This window comes from Solea senegalensis, linkage group LG12 (assembly GCF_019176455.1).
Source record: "Solea senegalensis isolate Sse05_10M linkage group LG12, IFAPA_SoseM_1, whole genome shotgun sequence".
NCBI classification, from domain to species: Eukaryota; Metazoa; Chordata; class Actinopteri; order Pleuronectiformes; family Soleidae; genus Solea; species Solea senegalensis.
In genome coordinates this window covers 9129621-9150894 of record NC_058032.1, presented here as the reverse complement: position 1 = coordinate 9150894, position 21274 = coordinate 9129621, and the positions used below count along the sequence as shown (strand labels likewise).

The following is a 21274-nucleotide window of genomic DNA, read 5'->3' as shown; positions in this document are numbered from 1 at the left end:
GTTTGGATCACATTTTTTTATTGAAAATGTACATCAATGAATCAAACTTAAAAGGAAAGATATTGAGAAGTTTGTGGTATGGGAGAGTTTTTTGTTGTTGGGACTATAAGAGGTGATGACTGATGCTAGAAAAATGTATGGCAATGTTTTGACACCAAAAATGTTACTTTACACTCAAGAAACACATCCAAAGATCATAGGTAATAAACAAGTCTCCACTTCAATACACAAAATATATCCTTATAAATTATATAAATGCACGAGTATTCTTTTTTTAAATACTCCTATCTGGGATTTGAGATTAACTTCATCTTATTCTAATATTTGGCAAAATGGGAGCTGAAATCATTGAGCAGAACAAATATACATTAATTCATAATCTGCACCATTTTGAAGAAAATAGCGATGAAGTTTGAAATAAGACTGAATAACTGAGTTATTATGGGATTAAAAAAGAAAAAAAAAACAAGCAGGTCAAAGATCACAGCAGCACTTAAATAAAAAAGATGCATGCAAAGTATAGAATTGGCATGTGAATATTAAAGCACAGTGTGTAATCCAAAGGCCAGGACATGTGATCTCCATGGTATTTAACAGTGACATGTAAACATGGGCACCATAAAATGAAGAGCTGAGTGAAAGTATTGCTTTTGCACGATGATGACGGAAATTTAAATTCTGCTGGAAGCAAATATCCAACTGGAATAGATTTAAGAAGAAAGTAACACATCCAATCATAGTGTGTTTCCTAATGCATGACACTTAGTGCATTAAGTGCTTTATCAGCAAGCTGCAATGTTTGAGTAGCGTTTAATTCAAGATGAGTGCATAGTGTAGGTCATTCTATTACAAATCCTCAAGTCCTGCATGTGTGTAAAACCTCATTAATGACTTCTATGAACTAAAAGAGCTGCTTTATATACATTAAGACATAATTGCAGAGTTAAGCTGTGCCCGGTTCCCAACCTGCCTTCTTTCCTTTTTTTTAGAGCTTCGTTAAGGAGGCCAGAAAATACCATGCGAGTCCACATAAGGCCATGTATTCAACAAAAGGAGATGAGATGGGTGTATACAAATAAAAGGTTGATACAGCAAGGAAAAAAAACAAGAGAGAGGTAATAAAGGGTGCTTAATTGTTGCTGAAGCTGCAATCCCCTCTTCAGGTGGCCAAGACAGATTAAAAGAAGCTGAAGAGACAAAGAGAGAAAGCCAGCGGTTAGGTGAGTTTGCAACGCAGAGACGTTTTTGTCAAAAAAGATATGCAAAAGAAGTGCATCTGATATATAAGGGAGAAAATTAAATTATTATCATACATCCAACACCAGGCAAGAGACACCCTGTGATTGTGGAAATCAAAACAAAACATGATGATTGTGAAGAGATTGTGCCTGTTGACTTTTTTTTTTTTTTTTGACTATTGTATGATGCGTTACAGTTCCACAACAGTATACACTTGAATGTGGTCCATCAAATATTAGTTAGTGCAAGTAATCACCAAAACGTGAGAGGAAGAAAAGTGTGTTTGTTAGTCACAGCAAAAGGGGGAAAAAAAAAAGTACAGACAGTTGAAGCAAGCATTAAAAACAAGTGTGGTGAGAGCAGCAGTGAAACAAATACACAGTGATTGATATTATAGCCCAAGCAGGTAATGATTGATTAAGAAACCCTGAAGGGAGGGGTCCACAAAGCCTCTGGCGACGCTTGAGGTACTCAGTACCCACAAAGGCTGGTCCCTTAGCAAAGGTTGGGGGTTGAGGACCTACTCAGTGCAGAGCCAGGGATTACTGCAAAGGAAAGTAAGACCACACAGACTAGTGAGCGGAGGGGTTACCTGGTGGGAATGGTTCTAGTTGATGTATTTGTGGCCCTGCTAACATGTAGAACCAGTGTTATTATGATGCGGCGATGTCTTCAACCTAGGACAACCATCCGTTTCTCAATAAAAGGCTAAAAGGACATGTGAAATGTGAGAAGGACAACAAAGAGGAGCTCACAGACATCACATTCATTCCCAATGATCATGGCCACATCTGTAACACCAGGTGAAAATCAACGGCCTTTATTTTCTTTTGAAGTAATTGTCTTATGCGCAGAAAAACTGTTACAAAGAAAACCAACAACAACACTTTGACTTTTAAATGTGCCTTCATAACAAGTAAAATAGAAAGAAAGTTACAATTGCACTGACAAAATTAACATATACTCTATATATATATATATATATACTTATATAAAACATCACATTTGTGTGTAAAAAGAAAAAAGAAAGTGCAAATGTGAAAGATGATACAAATATGCACATTACACATGACAATGAATGAGGTATGGGAGAAGTCGTTAAAGAGATCAGGGCTCACTTTGACTCGTGCATCAGTCTAAAGTAAAACATCATCAGAAAAAGGGACAAAATACACACGCGTATAAAAATAGACTTCCAATTCAAATACGTAATGTCTAAAACTGTAAAATCTTTATGGATGAGGTCGGAAAGAATCAAACAGTATAGCACCATGTTATAATCCACGAGCTCTTGATGAAATCAAAACCCATTTGCGTTTTCAGTCATTTAAATGTACATTTCATTGTTGGTGGCGGGGTCGATCCTTAACGGTGCCAAGAGCTGGAATTGCCTTTGTGCACATAAAGAACGCACAAGAAATAAATGCTTATTTTCCAGTGCTACTGTAATTGTATCCTCATTGATGTCAGCCTCACCGAGTACTCTTCCCTCTAAATAATACAGTCGTATCACAGCTGTGCTGCTGCTGCTGCTTCACATTCAAAGTGTGGCTGTTATTGTGAAGCAGTCTCGTCAAACATAATGCAACTGTCAATACGACAAGTGCTTAAAAACACACAAGGGAGTAACCGCACTACATTTTGTGTGTTTGTATAGGTGTATAATAGCTTTACGATGAATACAATTTGGTTTTCATAGCCTAACCAACCCGGACTATATTCTCATGGATTATAACTGAAAACATGTTGGCGATTGTGAGGAGTTAAAATCATGAAGATGTAGCCGTTTAGAAAAAGAGCAACAACAGTCTCTGCTCTTCAGTGGCAGGTAAACATAATTATAAACACTCAGATCCCAGTGTCTGATGTATGTTTCTCTTTAGACTCTGTACATTTCTGCCCATCACAACATTAATTATGTACAGTACTGTGCAAAAGTCTCAGGGCACCACAAGGTTTGTTGTAACAAAACTGTGACCATCGGCATTTGGATTGGAATGATCCATGAAAACAGACATCAATCACAGCAGATATTTGTCAAAATTAAACTGTAAAACAAAAGGTTTTACCAATAATATTAATTAACGTTCCATTGTTTCCACGTTTCCTGTACTTTCCAGATGTGTTTCAATAAAAGTGATAGAGGGATAATAAGCATTGCTGAAACAACAAATCTAACGGTGTTGCCCAAGACCTTTTGCACAGCGCTGTATGTTAATATTAAAAAGCTCACTCCGTCATGCAAAGACTCAAATGAATATAAAACAAAATTATGGAATGTTTTTTTGTCAATGTGTATATAAAAAAAAAAAAAGACACAAAATCCTTGAACAACAGACGAGCAAAAACAAGTGAAGTAAAACTCAAAGCAATGGCCAGCGTCTTCCACAGAGCGTGGGAGTGGGGGTAGGTTGGTGGGGCGTGGAGGGTTGAATTATGGGGGGGGGGTGAGTGGGGGTGGGTAAGGGGATACAGTAAAGGATGACGGGGTGGGAACTCATTCACAGCAGGATGGCCACAAGGGAGCACTTTTTCTAGAGGGATCCTAAGCTGGAAATGAGAGAGAAGGACTGTTATTGCTTTCTTTTGAGTTAAAAAAAAAAAAACACACACCATTTCACATCAGTGACATCACAGCAACATTAGTGAGCAGATGGGTGTTTAGAAGAAATCATGCATTCAGGGCAGCTCTAAATGCTTCGGTCTACGTAGGTGAAGCTGCAATGCGGAGGGATCGACTCCACTGAATCAGAATTTAAAAAAAAAAGAAAAAGAAAAGAAAAGTCTTTATTTCCCACTTCTGATCTTTAAACAGTGTGCGTGATTGTCTTTACTTAGTGCTCAGTATCATCAAACGGCAGCTTGCTCTCGTCTGTTTAACAGTCTGGAGTTTACAGATTGAGAGGCAGATGTTTTCTTTCACGTCTACTCTTTCCAGCATTTGAGTCTCAACAACATCTCTCTGTGGATTTCACTTATGCATCCACTGAAGGGGGGGGGGTTGTCATATGGCCGCGAGATCAACAAAACATGTCATCCCTATAAACAGAGACCGAGGCCTGAGGTTGTTTGCTGGTCTGGTGTGATCCGTTAAAGGTCTCAGTGCAGCCTTGAATAGCTCTTTGTGCGAGAGCATGAGCGGATGGGGAAGGACTTGGGGAGCCACAAGAAGGAGACCATTGTGGGTTTATACAGACAGATGGGACAGTTTGGGGATCTCATTAAGTGGTTGATTTAGACGCTGGCACAGGGACAGTAAACGGTGCCCGGCGCAAGTATTGGAAACGCTAGATTTCTGCAACATCCCACCCATTACTGAGACTGTACCGCATTAAAACGTCTCCAATTTAAAAACAGCTTTTAAGACTGGTTTAATTCTGGTTAAAAGACCAAATTTTTCCTGATTCTCCAAGTATGCGACTGCAAATTTAATGTAAATGCAAAAGTAAAATTGTAGAAAATATATTCTTGTGCATTCTTTACATTCAAGAACCACAGTTTATTACACATTACTAAATGCAAGGGTAGAATATCGTACTTAAGGTGAAAATAATCCAAGGAGACTTGCACTGAATAATGACCTTTAATGATTTGTATGATTATTAATGCAAAAATAGCATCAAAATAGCTGGCAAATTAATCGTCTTTCCGATCAACCAATTGATTTAGGGAGACTCCATGTTCTTTTAAGAGTTAATTCACTTTGTGATAATTGTTTTTTTCCATTTTATAATTTGAAAGGTTTCTTCATTCGAGACTTTTATCTAGTCCACCAATTCATAATAGATTAATCCGTCAATTGTCATCGTAAGCGTCTGGTCCATAAATAGTCATAAAATGTTCTTCAGTGTTTCTAAAACCTTGAAATGATGACGTTCTCCAATGTCTTGTTTTGTCCACTAACCAAAAATTATTCAGTTTTAATGATTTCTTCCCGAAAATATTCACATTTACGTAGCTGAAAATTCAAAAACTTGATTCAATTCTTAAACACTCAATTTCGATTAACCGTTTGAAGTTTAATTTGCAGGTAGCAATCGATGACCTCTTACATTTTCATGGTTCTTTTTGTTGTTGGGTGTTGGTGCAACACGAGAAGGGAACCTTACCATTAAAAGGTGCCTCATGCAGCATGCAGCGAGTGTGGGAGGAGTTAACTGGAAAACATTATGGAGGTAACATAGGTGACACATGCACTCACAGGACAGATACACATCTACACAATAAGCAGTGATCAATAACGCCGTCTCCTGGCCACTGAGGAAAACACTGACTTTCACTTGAAGGTTAAAACCACATAATTATCATTGAGCAAGGCCCGGCTTTAATCAGAGACACACAGACAATGCAAAAGTCGCCGCTTTGGGGAAAGAGAAAAGGGAAACAAATTTCCAGGCAGAGCTCAGACACAGAGGAAGTGGCTGTGAAGAAAAATACACTGACAGGGAAGAGAATGAAGCAACAATGAACCTTCTCAGTGCAAGTGTCGTCTTCCTTTTCAAACAGGCACGGAGTCACATCAGCTTCAACACACAACCAGGAGTTCATTACCAACATGAAGGGACCGACAATGTGAGCAGCAGCATTATTGCAAGCATACAGTACGTCCGACACATGTGGCTGCACACGCTACTGTGCAGCCATGATTTATCTCAAACATCGCTGTTACATCAACTGTTTAAATGGACGGACGGGCAGAATGAAGAGCATACAGATACATTGACACCACTTTGTTGGCCACTCAGACGTTACTGAACGAATAGATCACAAAATAAGAATCTGAAAAAACGTAATTCATTCATCGGCTCCTTTCCCAGTGACACTAATTCAGTAATTATGAACAGCAGCAACTAAGTTGTTTGCACATATCTACAAGGAATTTTTGATGTAATGAATGTGCTTTGCTTGAGCCATCAGCTACACTGAATTACAGAGTGATGACTGGAATTTATTCATTAAAGCTGACATCTGGCTACTGGCAGTCACTTCATACTCTTCCCCTCTTCACTCCCCTTATTTGTCTTCATTTGTATTGGATTATGTGTTCTGTTCAGCTCTTCTTTTTACCCCCCTTTCAGAAAATGAAGTGCTAATGACATTTTCTGCTATTGTATAATTACAGGAACTTGTAATTGCATTTGTAACATTGAGACTCGATTACTGTAGTGGTCCATTGTCTGAATTGCTGAATTTGTTTGCACTGCTGTACAGACTGTAAAGCCCTTTAAGGCAAATTGTGTTTGTGATATTGGGCTATGTAAGTAAAATTGATTTGACTTGAATTCTGGGGCTTAGCCAGGGCTTTAATCTACTCTACTGTATATATAATATTATATACAATACTTATTATATAAGTACATTAATGAGTGGCGATAGAAACAAAGTGCTTGATGACATTAGTGGCATAGACCAAAAACAACTTCTTTCTGTAATTAAGTCAGAATTCCAATTTTAAGCATATTGATTTACTGATATGCCAACAGTCCCTGCATTCTGTGTCAGACTGTGTCAGTAAAAGTGTTTTCAATCGATCACCTAATATATGTGGTAATTAGAGCCTATAGTGTTGCCTTACAACGTCTGACGATGTGGTGGAGACCGACATCAATTATGATCGCAATAAGAGCAATAATATGATCATAAGAAGACAGAAAGTAAGTCGTAAGAGTTCCAACTACACATGGAACGCACCCTATCATCCACGGTAGTTGCCATCAACTCATTTGAAGACACTGTGAGGAAGGAACAGCATCACAGCTTCATCAAACCAATACATAACATTAAAAGACGGGGCACTGATTGGTTCATAGGGCATTTATATTGATAGAGAATAAAAGTGCATATGTATCTTTTATAACTATTAGCAACATGCACTGATGTGACTAACATAAAAGTAATTTGGCATCAACGTACTGGAATGTAGCACCTTGTTTTACCCAGGCTAAACAAATGCTGGCTTTTCCAATCTTGATGTAAAACAAAAAAGGATAAAGACACAGTGTAAAAGAACAACACTTACTTTTTCCTCTCTTTGTCCCTCTTGATCGTGGCGGAGCCCCCTGCCTGCTGAGCTTGACTCTGCAAGAGCTCTGCCGCAGTCTTTTTCTGTTTGAACGTATTAAGCTCGTCGTCCAGCCCCTTCTTCTTTTCCTCCAGTTTCTTTTTCTCGTCCTGGTGGAGCTTCTTCAGACGGTCAAACTTCTCATGCAGCTACGTAACGGACACAAACATAGTTGTGTTAATTAAAAGGTCGAAGCAGGGGCCAGGGAACAAGGATTAGTGTTTGAGTGTGAACACGACGTTTCAGGATCAGAGAAACTCAAAGCTGTACCTCTTTTTCCGCTTCTTTCAGCTCAGCCTCCTTCTCTTTGACTCTCTGGACAAACATTTGCCTCATTTCTTCTTCTTTCTTCTGCAGCTCACCCATGAACTCGTTCCTCTTTGCTTCGTACGTTTCCTGCAGACTAGGTGAGGAAAGGCAGAAAGGAAATGAGGATGAACGAAAAAGTACTACACTGTACCAGACACCAAGGGCAGCCACAAAATCAAAATCAGGTAGAAGGCAAGATGAGGAAAAATATAGTCAACCTGAAGGGCTTGCTGTCAGGGTCCGTATCCTTGAAGCCCATCTCCTCCAGTTTGCAGCGACGGTAGAGCTCGTAATGGCGTGTGTGAGTCTGCTCTCGCAGGTCCTCCATGTTCACTCTGATCAGCATCTCTCGCAGTTTGACAAAGTCACAGTGATTCTCGTTTTCCACTGTAGTGAACACATCAAAGTAACACTAAGCCAACATGTCAGATTGCATCCTGTTCATTGCGGGTTAAATCTACTGCAGAAAGTACAGAGCTGCAAGTCAGAGCTGGCAACACCGTCACTGGCCGTAGCATAATCTAAACATGTATAGACAATTATATTTCACAGTGCAGTCATAACAGCAGCACCAAAACGGGTAGTGTTTGGTCCAGTGGCTTCTCGATTTAGAGCTGAAGCACCGTGCGCCTACGAACTGACGTCATGTATGGACACACACGCACTTACAAAGTCTGTGTGAAATGGACAAAATGTAAGTTAAAGCCTATGCGCAGAAATCATAGCTTTGTTTATCTGACATTACGTTTTAAAAGGTAAACTCCCACGCGAGCTAAAACAGTAGAGTCAATTACTATAAACTCGAGTAATTATTCATCAAGCATTCTATTGTGTTTTCCTTATACAACAAAACAAGACATTGAAAGGCCGTCAGCTTAAGCTCTGGAATAGTTTGTTGAGCATTGGTCACTACTTTGTGACCATTTATACAAATATACACCAATCATCCATCATTTTACCACTAAAAACAACACATGCCAGGTACCAGATAGATTTGGAGCAGAGCAATGTAGTTTTGACAAATCACATATTCACAAATGTATGTACCTGGTTATCAACTAGTTAGTGGCAGCTGGTTGAAGGAGAAATATGAGCAGAGACAATAGCAGCAGCAGCAGCTCGGACAAGAAAGAGAACACTCTCATTTCCTGTGATCTGACCCAGTCTTACCCTGCACTGTTCCCCAGGGATACTGCCGGGCCTTCACCATCTTATTCCCCATCTTTACTTCTTCTGTGCTTCCCACCACTGCAAACGGCAAATGGCTCTGTGGAGCAGAAAGAACATAATGATTGGTGTCTGCTGAAACATCATAAATCTCCAAAAACACTGCACATGTACAGGTGTGGTGGGATCTGGATGCCTTTTTCTTTTATTCTCCACTGCATCATAATCTTCGAATGCAGACTTAATCCGCCGTTCACACACACAACACTGTTTTTGATTTAGTACAGTTTGCGCCTTACTGTATGCCAGCTGGGATTGGTGCCAGCTCCCCTCGACCCTCATGTGGAGGATAAAGTGGTAGACAATTAATTAATTGATTTTGTTAAATGCCTTCCAACAACACAGGGCAAAGTTCTATGTCTCTTCTGTTATATAACAACAAAATCAGCAAAAGTTGCACACACTGCAGCTTTACCATTTCAAGAGCATTCCTGCAACCACTTGACTCACACATGAGGAATCAGGACAAATACACACAGCACAAACAAGGATGCACTACTTGGCAGTGTTCATACAACTGAGAAAGCTGAGGAAAATGTGACATTTCATTTACGTAACCATTACGAGCTACATTTCTTAGACATTCATAGACAACGCATGACAATGCATGATGAGGTCAGAGTGTACAACAAAAAGCCTGGAGGCAGCTGTCAAACAATTAGACAGAGTTGAGGCATTTCCACAAACAGCCGAGTGAACCTTGGCTTATCTGTCAGTGCGCACAGGCCCTTTCCCACACTGCACACTTCCTGCAGAGAGGGCTGCTGTGAACACCCTCCTCTCTATGTGGGGTCACATTCAAAAACAGCCTGAGCAGCAGCAGACAAAGACTACATCTGTGCTGACTCTACATCACACGTTGTTTATGCACATAACGCATGACACAGTTTATGTTATGCACGAAAACAGGACATACTGCACTGACTAATGTATTAACTTGAGATTAAAATTATTCACACACAGTAAAACTATACAATGTTTTAAACAATATGGTCAGTTAAATCCGAGAATGTTCCGTATTTTTTATATCATATCCCAAAAGTAATCTTCCCAAAAGGAGAGACAGAGCGAAAGCAAGGAGTGCTCACTCTGCAGCTACTTCTGGGCACTAAAAAAGTCAATGTAACACAGATTGACAGAAGGAAAATACAATGCTCGACTTGGGAGAAGTAAATGTGAGACTCACGTTCATAGTGGAGTTGATCTCTGCCACAGACTCATCATCAGTAGGGAACTGGTAGATCTGCACGCCGTTACTGACCAGCTCGCTGGTGATTTTGATTTTGAACTTGGCCAGCTCGCTCTTGGAGATGGCGTCTGACTTGGCAATGATTGGAATTATATTGACCTAGAGTAGGTGGTAAAAGATGAAGGATTTAATGCAGGAGGCGGACATCATGACAAGGTGGAAATGACATTTTCAAATACGCAGCTAAATATGGAACGGCGTCTGTCCGAGTTAACATTTCCTCAATTCTATTGCTATAGTCTAAATTTGGTCCTGATGTGAACCACAGATTTTGTAACATAAAACATACTTGAATCTCTGCAAATTAGACATTTTCATACAGCAGACTACTACATAATCTTAAGTACAGTGATAAAACAATTCAAGCAGTGGGCCGCTTGTCTGAAGAGACAGACTTGAGTGATTGCATTTATGCTATCCGGGTAATTTAAGCAGGAAAAAAAATGCACAGCAATAGCAAAGAAAGACAAAAAAGCAGGAGTTCATTTTAATTAATCTGGTTGAAAAACAAGCCTCTCGTTCCATCCCATTCATCTATACAGTCCCCAATTACTTCTTCTCTACAAAAGGGGACTCCTTAAAATAACAGTGAGAGATGCAGAGGATCATAAGAGCAAAAATATGTCACTGCATCCCTGAGACTGACGGAGCGCTTGCTTCAACATAGCATTGTTTGATTGCTTCCCCCTCTAGGTGAACGTGTAAACAGAGGAGGCTCTTCTCAGGATCACACAGTTGTGAGCGCTTGCTCGAGGGCACAGCTGCTCTGGCAAACACTGAGCCGGGTCTTTGTACAAAAGCCAGGAGGTCCATGCAAATAAGCTTCTGTGGAAAGGCTCCCACAAAAAAAAATAAAGAAAAAAAAAAAAGGCAGCAGTCACTCAGCTGAGTGCATTTCACAGCTGACCTACACCAACGCAGTAACGAGACCAGAGCCAATTTACATGCAGCCAGATGCCCTGGAACGCTTCATGACCCGTGACTAGAGTGGATGCAGAGCCAAACAGTAAGTCTATGCGATGCTACAACAAAGCAATCCATGTTTATAAGCTTTGTAAGCTATTATAGAACAACCTTCTGCTGCAAAGTAGTTGCCATCCTTCAGTGTTAATGGTAATCTGTAAAATCTACACATTTCCATGTTAACTGTATGATCCTTTTATAGGTCCAGGAGCCATTATGAAACCTTAATATAGCTGGGATTGATCTGGAACTGAGGCAAAACGCTATGAATTGAGAGTGGAGCTTTAAATCCTTTTCAATAAAAAAAACAAATATCATCTCTGCTGCTGACTCTGTGGTAATTAAAAAAAAAAAAAAAAGGCCACTGCCTGCTGGCATCATAATAATTGTTAATAACATGAACTGAATCTCACCTTGCTGTCAAGTTTCTTCATGGTCACCAAGTCCAGGGATTTGAGCGAGTGTCCAGTGGGAGCGATGAAATACAGGCATGCGTGGATACGGGTGTCATGGTAGCTGTGTAGCGTGCGCTTGATTTTGAGTTCCTCCTGTAGATAGGCTTCAAACTGGGCATCGATAAACTCCACAATGGACTTGTAGCTGTCAGAAAGGGAAACCATGATAGGCGGTTCTCAGTCATGTTGAGGAAACGGAAGTCAAAACATCATGACCTACATTTGGGGAAAATAACAAAATGTGGGGGGGTTGCTGTGTGAGACTACAGCAGACTAACCCCACAAAGATACAACCATCATCTGAATTCAACAAGCCACTGTAATAAGACTGTTCACATTGTTTGGAGTTGCAACCCAACTTCAAGAGTTACATGCATCACAGTAGCCACAAAAGAAAAAGGTTTTATAAATGATGAATTGTGAACTTTCTACTGATTGACAAAGCAACAAGCTATTTTAATATTACTTATAAACTTGGGACAGTCCAGTTGGTGCTTTAGAAAATGAAAGGAGCCACATATTTCAGTGACGTACTGACGTACTCCCATTTTACTTAGTTTTTTTTGTGTTTTGTTTTTTTTTAAATTTGAATAATAAGCTAAAACACATATGGCCGCATGCATCAAGGACTACAGGAAGTCTTAGAGTTATCCACCCTTGTGAGCACAAACATTACCTAAACACACTCCTTGTGTACACATTGTAGGATATTCTGTCTGCTGCACTAGTTCAAATACCAATGTGTGTTTCTGTACAATACAACAAGTCCCTGTTATAACCTATGAGAATGGAAATGTCTTACCGAATAAGGTTAGCCTATCCATTACAGAGAACCTATCTTTATCACCATCTTCCTCAACTTACCACAAGAGCAGAGCAAGCAATTACATTATGGAGAGAAAAAAAAGTTTGTAACAAATACTAATGGTCGACAGCAGCTAGAATGTCTCTGAAAACAAGTATGAACCGCAAAGCTTGGGATACAATATATCAGCCAAGAGCTAAAGTGTCCACATCTGATTTAAATTTTTAAGAGTTTAGAATTCATGTCCAAAGGACTGAATGAAACCTGAGTCCTCTCACAGAATCATTGTACGTTGGGAACACACCGTTCATTCTGCAGCCATCTGTGGATTTCTTACTGCAAGCTTTAATATGGTTCAGAACAATAACATTTACAAGAAACCTGTTTGCCAATAGTAATAATTATCCTCTCTAATAGTTATTCCCAGACACTGGGTTGGGACCCACAGGTGGTTTGGTTTGCTGGAGAGTTTTGGCAAATACATTTGGTGACAAAAAAAACCCAAAACAAATCTACATCTACAATCAAACATGATACTGCGAATAAGCGTATTCTTGTGAAGTAGGGTGTTGATGCTTTGTGATCTTTAAAATGTGTGTCCCCATAAACAGTCAAGTTTTCCAGGCTGCTTTTTATTTATTTTTTATTCTGTTCTTTTTATTTGATTCATGTCCTTGTTGGTGGTCTGGCTGCAGAACAATGCACAGCATGACACAGACAACACTTTCACCCAAGACAGATTTCCCTGCGTGGATAATTATGATTTGGTTTGCTTTGCCTCACCTGTCTTCTTTATTGATCTGGTCTCCGAAGCCCACAGTGTTCACAATAGTGAGTTTGAGACGTACGTTACTCTCCTGGAGCTCGTAGGTGTTGGACTTGAGTGTGACTCCTGGCTGGTTGTGCTGAGTAGGCTCGCCCTCAAACTTGGTGTTGAACAACGTGTCCATCAGTGTAGACTTACCCAGACCTGTCTCACCTGGATTAAGAAAAAAAAAAAGGAGAAAACATGTTATTGAGATCCTTGATCATGTGAACAATAACAAATTGCTTCTTGCATTTTATATAAGACTATGAGCACTTCAATGTTTTTTTTCCATCAATTACATGGAAAATATTCCATGTACACTTCTAAATTGTGAGAGTACATTCAGTGTGACATTCTGCAGATGCAACATTTAAAAGTGACAAAAACAGCAGGAGTAGCTGCTTATCAGCTGATGTTATCCGACATCAAATGTGCTGTCAGATGACTCGGATACAGAGCTGGCTCTGTGAGAAAAGCTATTTTTATTCATCACGGCCTGACCCACAGTCTCTGCATTTCAGCCCATTTTGGTAGGATATCTCGCTGTGTCTGAAGCAGCCACCATTTCCCTCTGAATTAAAAGTCAATGATGCATTAAGCATCTTATTTGCCTTTTCTACGCTTCGTTTCAGTCACTGGGGAGAAGTTGTTCATGCTTAAGGCAACTTGGTATGTTATTTAGCTCCAAGCCCACGTTGTAAATGATAACACAGGCTTAGGTGTTAACTTACACTTGTATTCAAACCACCTGAAATTACAAACCACAGAAAAAGAACAATGACATTTGACTGCCTCTTTCTAATTTAAGACCATGACCAAATATTTAAAAAGCAATTATCAGATTTCTGTGTAATGTGTGTACAACTGTAGAAAATACTACAGTTCTCATCCGCAGGTAATATTGTAAATAAAAAGAGAGCTGCACCCGATCCCAATCTGGTCAAGAGCCTGGGGTTTCTGGCAAATAATATCAGAAATGAATATCACACTATTACTTCACCACTTACTCAACAGTCAGGAAAATACCTGACTGCTAGGGTGGCAAACAAACACACAACAATATGAATGGCAAGGCAGACTTTATTCAATTACACAAACTAACTCTATTGAAAATTTGAAACTACTATACTGTGTTGTACAAGAGTGACGGTGCGATAATAATAATAATAATAATAATAATAATAAGGGAGGGCGATAATGTGGATACTGTGCTGAGTTTCTGACTATATACACAGCAAACAGTGATACTTTGTTGGTTAAAAAAAAAATATATCACAAAAACTGGACTTCACGCCTGCATTGGATGAGGGGTAGAGTGTCAGAATAATAAAGAAATTCTCTAGGCACACAGGCTTTCAGCCTGATTTTCATTGAAGCAAATAAGTTATATTTTAGCCTGAGGAGAGAGAATGAGAGAGAATGAGAGAGAGGAAATGCACTTCATACAATACATACTCACCAACACACAGGATGTTGAAGCAGAATCCGTGGTTGACGGACTTGTTGACCAGCTGGTCCGGCATGCTGTCAAAGCCAACATGGCCTGACAGAGGGACAGCACGAGCACCTTCACCCTGTAAATTAACAAAAATGTCATGTAACATCTGGTGATCATCAATTACCTTACACACCAAAATGCCTTTATTTATATAAAAAAGACTCTTAAAACCATTCCCAAACTAACACTATTTAATTTACATCTTGATGTAAAAACAAAATAACTATAGACACAGCTCACACACCACCACATGTGGCTTTCTTTGTTAGACTGAATTCAGATGCAGTATAAGTAACTTCCTGTTTCCTGAGGTGCGACTTTCTTTCCAAAGTCGAGACATTCTGAAACCATGTCCTTATATGGAAAGGTGTTGATGTCCGTGTGAGGATAATAATAAATACAGCAAAGAGCTTTCAGAATAAATATATAATTTAGCACCTGAGAGATGTGACATTAGTGAAATTAAAAAAAAAAAAAGAAATACAACAAAAGAAACAGTCGACACTGTGTTTTAGTGGTGTCACTCTGAAGTACCACGTTTTGGCCAGTCCCACTTCAATCCAAATCATTCTATTACACTGCTTATACACAGTTTATCTCTGGAGTAGAGCAACACTAAACACTGCGGTGTAAAAGCACTGTTGTTACATGTGTGTGTGGGCGTGTGGCTGGCACTGATCATCTTCATATCTGTGAATCTCTTTTCTCCAGCTTACAACTGACTACGAGGTGCAGGGAGGCAAAGAATTTAGATTATACGGCAAAAGCAAAAACACTTAACCAGCTAAACCTTAGCCAACCATCCATTATGTCGCTTAACATAACAGTGTTTCTTTCCACTGTGGTGAGGGATTTGAGAGAAAAACATTCTATTTGGGAGTCGGTTTAAAACGACCTGACAATACTACACAGCTGTGGATTATTTGGATAGTTGAAATTGGGTTTTAACAGCTGAGGGTGTGTTTGGAAAACAGGGGGTAATGTAACCGGACAAACAGCCAATACTTTTCAGCTACAAGTGCAACATTCCTGAAACCATTCGTGCTTCTCATGATACTCACAGTCATGCTATTCTGAACACTTTCTCTGGATGTATTAAAAGGGCCAAATGATCCAAGTAAAATATCTTTCTGACAGTCATAGGAACCCAATTTGTGATATAATTAACATCAGCCATCAGTTCAATATCCACTCTATACTAGAGTTTTAAAAAAAGAGCATTAGCACACGACATCATCAAAACATTAAAGGACTAGTGTGCGTGTCATGATGGAGGAAGAGGAAGATCACCCACTGTGTGTGCGCTCATCAAAAAGAAAGAATTGCAAACTGTGGAGAGCAGCATTAAGGCCCATTTACACTCTTACACTATGCAAGAGACAGAGCTTATGATGACGGACGAAACATTGCAATACCACAGGAAACCGTGGGTAAATCGTGCTGCCAGAGCTCGCTCTCTATCGGTTTATTTATCTCCTGCAGCGGGAAAACAGAGCGACTGCCAGGGGCTCTGCTTCACTCACTGGGCTATCGGGCGTCATCTGCAACACCAGTAAGTAAGATTCCCCATTACTGGGACAACTTGCATTTATTTAGTGGTATAACATTCCACTGCCACGAAATCTGTCGATTTCGGATCAATCTCAATAAAAAAGTAACACCTTTTAATAGCCGCTCTGTTTAAGTATTATGTAAACATCCATGCCAACGCAAAATATGCACAGAAGTATGTAGGGTAGAGAGACATATAACGTTCGGGACAGAGACGTAAAATGGGCAAAAATTTAGTGTAAATGGGCCTTTACACCCATCCCTCCCCTAAATTTTACATACTGGACCTTTATGTGTCCTATATTCTAATGAAAGTTTAAAAAAGAAATGACATAGACCATACAACAACCACATTTCAAATAATTGAACTACATCCATTGCAATTTCTGATTGCAGTATAGAAACAATTGTTCAGCCTTTGTGAACTTGCTTCTTTCTTCTTTTACCTCCAACAATAAACAGGTTTTGTTTGATATGTTTTATTTTAATGGGCTTTTCGTATAAATTGCAGTCCATAAACCTATGGGGAGCTGGGGTCTGCTGAGCAGGGTTTTCTATGCTCAGACAACGCCCGAGTCAAAGTTAACGGGACTTAAAAGAAACAACATAACGGAAATGAGCACCGTAGCTGGAACACGGGGGCGTTCAGAATGAATGGCCTGTAACGAAGGCTCTCTGGTGGGGTTTAGGTTTCAATGAATGTACGAGTCTGCAACACAGTGCGTTTCACACAACAGAACATCTTTCATTGTATTATATAAGTGTAGCTTACAATAGCAACGACAGGAAATGTGCAGGCGTTAGCTCGCGAACATGAGAAAATAGTATAATGAAAGCATGTGCACAGACAGCTACGAATGAGCAACCTCGGGCCCTGCTTTAAATCTACACCGTCAGGGTTTACAAATGCATAATCATATTTCTTAAGGAAATCACTGACTATTTGACTGCTCACTATGTTTACCCTGAATTTTAGAAGCCACACACGGGCAGGAAAAGCAGCTAGCGACGAGTACAATCTCCACCAGACGAAACGTTCGATATATATTATTCATCCTATGCTGAAATTAAGCTAATATTTCAAGAGATGTGAGACGTTAGTGATTAAGAACAGATGTAAAGAAAATTAAGCTACTCACCGCTTGTCTCGCTATTTCAGTGGACGCCATGGCAGAAGCCTTTAGCTGGAGGACGAAACCTCTGCTGCTCTTCAGTGAAGCGAGCCTACGAGGAATGTACCATTCTCTCTAACAGACTCTTTCAGGTATTAATGACATGTTCAATCTGACAATCTTACCCACGGTTAATATAGTTAATTGTAAAAATATATTTAAATTTAAATCATTTCAGAAATTCTACCACTCCGCGTTTTTAAAATGTCGTGATTACACGTTGTGACTGACCCCTCTGTGGAATGCGTTCATCGTCTCGTCCAGTGAGAAAGGCAGTGAACCGCAATCAATGAACTGAAGCAAGTAGTAATTTTGGTTCTTTGGGTCAGTTGATTTTGTTTTTCTGCCTTGAATCACACATTTAACGTGACTTAAAATATAAATAATGACATTTCTTGTCATCATTTAAAAATATATATATATTCCATATTCTTTGTCATGTAATCATTTGTATATTTACTAATTGTTATATTTATCATAGCTCTGACATCTGAAACACCACAAAAACCTACATGTTTGTGCTTTTTAGTGACTGTTTGAGGATGTCTCATTTGTGTGACAGTGTAGATAATAAAATTATGACAATACTAGGGCTGCAACAAATTTCCAACTATTAATTCATTATTTTTGAAAAATTATTGAATCAATTTGATTGTTTTGGGGGGATTACAATAAAAACAAGGTTTCTGATTTTTCGGCTTCTTAAATGTGAATATTTTATGGTTTCTTTTCTCCATATATCAAATAAAATATTCAAACTGACTAGTTTTGGTTTGTGGTCATTTTTATGGACCAAACAAGTACTCGATTATCGCTCAAGTATTCAACAGATTATGAAAATGATGCAAAGTAGAACAATGTGTCAGTGAGTGAGAAGTTGTGACAATTTAAATTTGTACTACAGCACTGAAATGATAAAATAATGGACAAACAGTAACAGATAATGTAGCCAATATTCTGCATCCTTCATATATGTTTGTACCGACTTAAAAAAGAGAGAGAACTTAATGTGACCTCATGCTATTGTATTGGTATTTAAATCATTTAATTTAATTTATAGTATTTAAAGATATGGTTATATGTTATGGAAGCCACTTGAAAAATAATGATATATATTAGAAAGTCATGAGATACTAAGTCAAGTATATCATTATTATGAGAATGTAAGTCATAATTAAAAGTTAGAATTAATAATTATGAGAAATAAAGTCATAATTATGAGATACTAAGTCAAGTATTTGGCAGTCATAATTATGGGGAAATTGTATATATTAATATATATTTAAATTTTTCAAGTGGCAGAAACGGGCTTCCATTGCATGTGCTCTAAATTATTATGGTGAAACTGAACGCTTGGGAACGCCCCTCGGAAGTCACATGTGTTGCGTTGACCAATAGGATGAAAGTAGTGAATTTAAAAACGAGTCGCGGTTGTTGGAGAACGGAACCATACTATTACTTACGGCTGCATAACAACAATCTCTCGGTTCTCCCAGCGAGGTCCTATCTGCCAGTGGCGTTCGGCACAGCTGAGGTAACGTTTACGGCCGAGAATCGACCGAGACGCAGTCACTAAAGCATTTCTTTGTTCCCGTTGTAGCTCATGATATCGGTTAGATGATGTATTGCTTCGATGCTAACCAGCTAACTGTCAGTCAGTTCGATTCAGGGCAACAAACAGCGTGTGGTCAACTTTGTGTCAAACCGACTTCAGGATTTTTTATTCAGACCGACTTTATCTTTGGGCTTCTTGGTTACACAACGGCTGCTAAAATCATGTAGCTGAACTATTGTTAGCTCACTGTTGGTTGATAAACGTTATGTTTGAAACAGCCACACGGGATTTGTGTAACGTTTCTTCACTTAAACCAACCGTAAATGGTTGGTAAACTGTCAGTAAAGGACTGAATTAAAAAAAAAAACAAAAAAAATCGTCAAAGACCGCACCAACGCAGCCTCAAACTAAATATAGTGAATCGTTTTGAAGCACATGAGCTGAGTAGTATGCATATGCAATAATTATTTCAATCAATGTTTATTTTTATAGCACTTTACAAATCTGCAAGGTACTCAAAGGAGAGGATAAAAACACTTAAATTAGCAGGAATAAAATGCACAAAACATTAAGGGAAGCCAATAAAAGCAAGGCTATAAATGGCTTTAAAATTAAACTCTAAAATGAACCAGCAGCAATGAAGTTAATGTAAAGCAGTAGTGATGTCAGAAGTATAAGACAAGGCATTGTCTTGCCTTATGTTTGCAGCTCTGTTTTAATTGTGCTGCTTGTCTTGGCCAGGTCTTGCTTGAAAAATTTCTTTAAAGTTAATCATTTTTCCCATGAGATGAAAAGGTTAATCATTAACAAAATACCAGTTCATACCTTCAGTTTTCACATCTTTTTGATTTCAACTTCCAAGGTTGACAATACATTTTCACAATCTGCATCTAAGGATTATTTTAACTGGTAATTGATTATTTTGAATGTTTTTTGTTTTTTTACATATCAGGAAAACTGAATGTGCCCTTCATCCCCAGAGCCTGAAGAGACATAGTTGCTTGCTATATCCAGCACACTTTCAAAATATTTAGTCAGTTTACCATCATGACATTGAAACATTGACATACTTTCATTAATTTACTCAGCTCTAAATATTAGTTTGATAGAATTTGACATTGTGTGGTTACCAATATCAGCTTGTGCTTTCAGATACAATGGCCAACATAATCCTTGCCGAGCAGGAAAATGCACGTCTCCATGGACCCACACTGAAGATGCGACCGCGACTTCAGTCTGCTCCAGGTAGAAAAATGCTTTTATTTATTTTTAAACTGTCTGTAATGTGAAATGTGCAATAACCTGTGTGGGTTTTTTTTCCCCCCACCAGAGAAACTCGTCAGGTCTTCTGTGATTGCCAAAACCATGAGCACTCCTCTGCCATCTGGACGTAAAGCTTTTGGTGCGGTCAACAAAAACTTGACCCCTGCAGTCAACGCGCAAGTGCAGAAACTACTAAAGCCTCAGGTTGGAGAGTTTAAATGAACCATCCTTTGGCCACAAACTCCATGTGGCACATATATGTCTCTGGAGAACATGTGTATGCTTGATATTTCAAACTGTTGTTCCTTCACAGGAAACTAAGGTAGAAAATGCTGCTCACTCCAAAGTGGAGGAATATCCAGACATGGAACAGATCCACTCTTATGACCCACTGGGTAACTGACACTTTGAGTGAAGTTTTTCTTTCTATTCTACCAAAGTAGTTTTAAAAATTGCTAAATTTGACTTTTCCTCTCTCCCCAGAATTTGAAAAGTACAGCATACCTGAAGACGTGGTCCTTCTCAGTCGCTTTGCTCTGCCTGGACTGGCATCTTTCCCACCATCTCCCCATCTGTGTGAAGAGGACCAGGATAAGTTTGATCCTCTCCCACAACCATCACCTGTGAAGATGCCAAAACGTTCAGGTATCATTACCCTTTTTAGGGCGTCGTTCACATACGATGCAATCCTCATCACAGCACATTCTTTACCATGTGCTTAAAATAAGGAATGCTGTTTTTATAATCTGTTTCAAAACAACCACTTGACCACACATGATGGTATCAAAACATGATGGATGATGTAACACAACATCTCCATCACCATGAACAAACTCGGATCATTAAAAGGGTTAAATACAAGTTTGTTTTGTTTTTTTTTTATATAGGGAGCAAAGATGTGGAATGTTTACAAAACAAGACTTGTGTTTTGCCCTCTTCCAGATTATTACTCGGAGTTGGAGGCCTTTCTTCAAACAATTGATGAGCTGACTGTTGAACTCCCGCCAGATCCTGTTACTGACTGAAGTTAACTGACTGTTAAATGAATGCTCGTTGCTTTACTCTTCCTTTTTATTGAAATAAAGTCATTTTATCCTTCCCAGCTACTTGTTTGACTCC

At 39.0% G+C, this 21274-nt stretch overlaps 2 protein-coding genes across 8 annotated transcripts; one reads left to right on the top strand and one right to left on the bottom strand.

The window, feature by feature from the left end:
- Position 1: 1 nt before the first annotated feature.
- sept6 (septin 6) lies at positions 2-17387 on the bottom strand. 7 transcript variants are annotated; one of them, XM_044040170.1, is made up of 11 exons: positions 17305-17387; positions 14576-14690; positions 13092-13287; positions 11462-11648; positions 10023-10184; positions 8780-8876; positions 7828-7996; positions 7571-7703; positions 7259-7449; positions 5710-5762; positions 2-1187 (listed from the first exon to the last, which is right to left on the bottom strand). In XM_044040170.1, the coding sequence occupies exons 1-10, from the start codon at positions 17332-17334 to the stop codon at positions 5759-5761; spliced, it is 1284 nt and encodes a 427-aa protein (XP_043896105.1). In that variant the 5' UTR covers positions 17335-17387; the 3' UTR covers positions 2-1187; positions 5710-5758. The 7 variants fall into 7 exon arrangements, with proteins under 7 accessions (XP_043896105.1, XP_043896103.1, XP_043896099.1 ...); XM_044040168.1 differs by lacking the exon at positions 5710-5762 and adding an exon at positions 5349-5396; XM_044040169.1 differs by lacking the exon at positions 2-1187 and adding an exon at positions 3673-3789.
- Positions 17388-18748: 1361 nt separating this feature from the next.
- On the top strand, positions 18749-21257 carry pttg1 (PTTG1 regulator of sister chromatid separation, securin). Its single transcript, XM_044040767.1, has 6 exons — positions 18749-18871; positions 20045-20137; positions 20223-20359; positions 20469-20550; positions 20639-20800; positions 21098-21257. Exons 2-6 carry the CDS (start codon positions 20050-20052, stop codon positions 21178-21180), a joined length of 552 nt encoding a protein of 183 aa, XP_043896702.1. The 5' UTR covers positions 18749-18871; positions 20045-20049; the 3' UTR covers positions 21181-21257.
- Positions 21258-21274: the final 17 nt, after the last annotated feature.

Coding starts and splice junctions, on each gene's coding strand:
- sept6 (XM_044040164.1), bottom strand. CDS start 17,334: ATGGCGTCCACTGAAATAGCGAGACAAGCG. Junction 11,649..13,091: donor CAGATCAATAAAGAAGACAG/GTGAGGCAAAGC, acceptor CCTTTCTGACAG/CTACAAGTCCATTGTGGAGT. Junction 8,877..10,022: donor AGATCAACTCCACTATGAAC/GTGAGTCTCACA, acceptor TCTGCTCCACAG/AGCCATTTGCCGTTTGCAGT.
- pttg1 (XM_044040767.1), top strand. CDS start 20,050: ATGGCCAACATAATCCTTGCCGAGCAGGAAAATGCACGTCTCCATGGA. Junction 20,360..20,468: donor AGAAACTACTAAAGCCTCAG/GTTGGAGAGTTT, acceptor GTTCCTTCACAG/GAAACTAAGGTAGAAAATGC. Junction 20,551..20,638: donor CCACTCTTATGACCCACTGG/GTAACTGACACT, acceptor CTCTCTCCCCAG/AATTTGAAAAGTACAGCATA.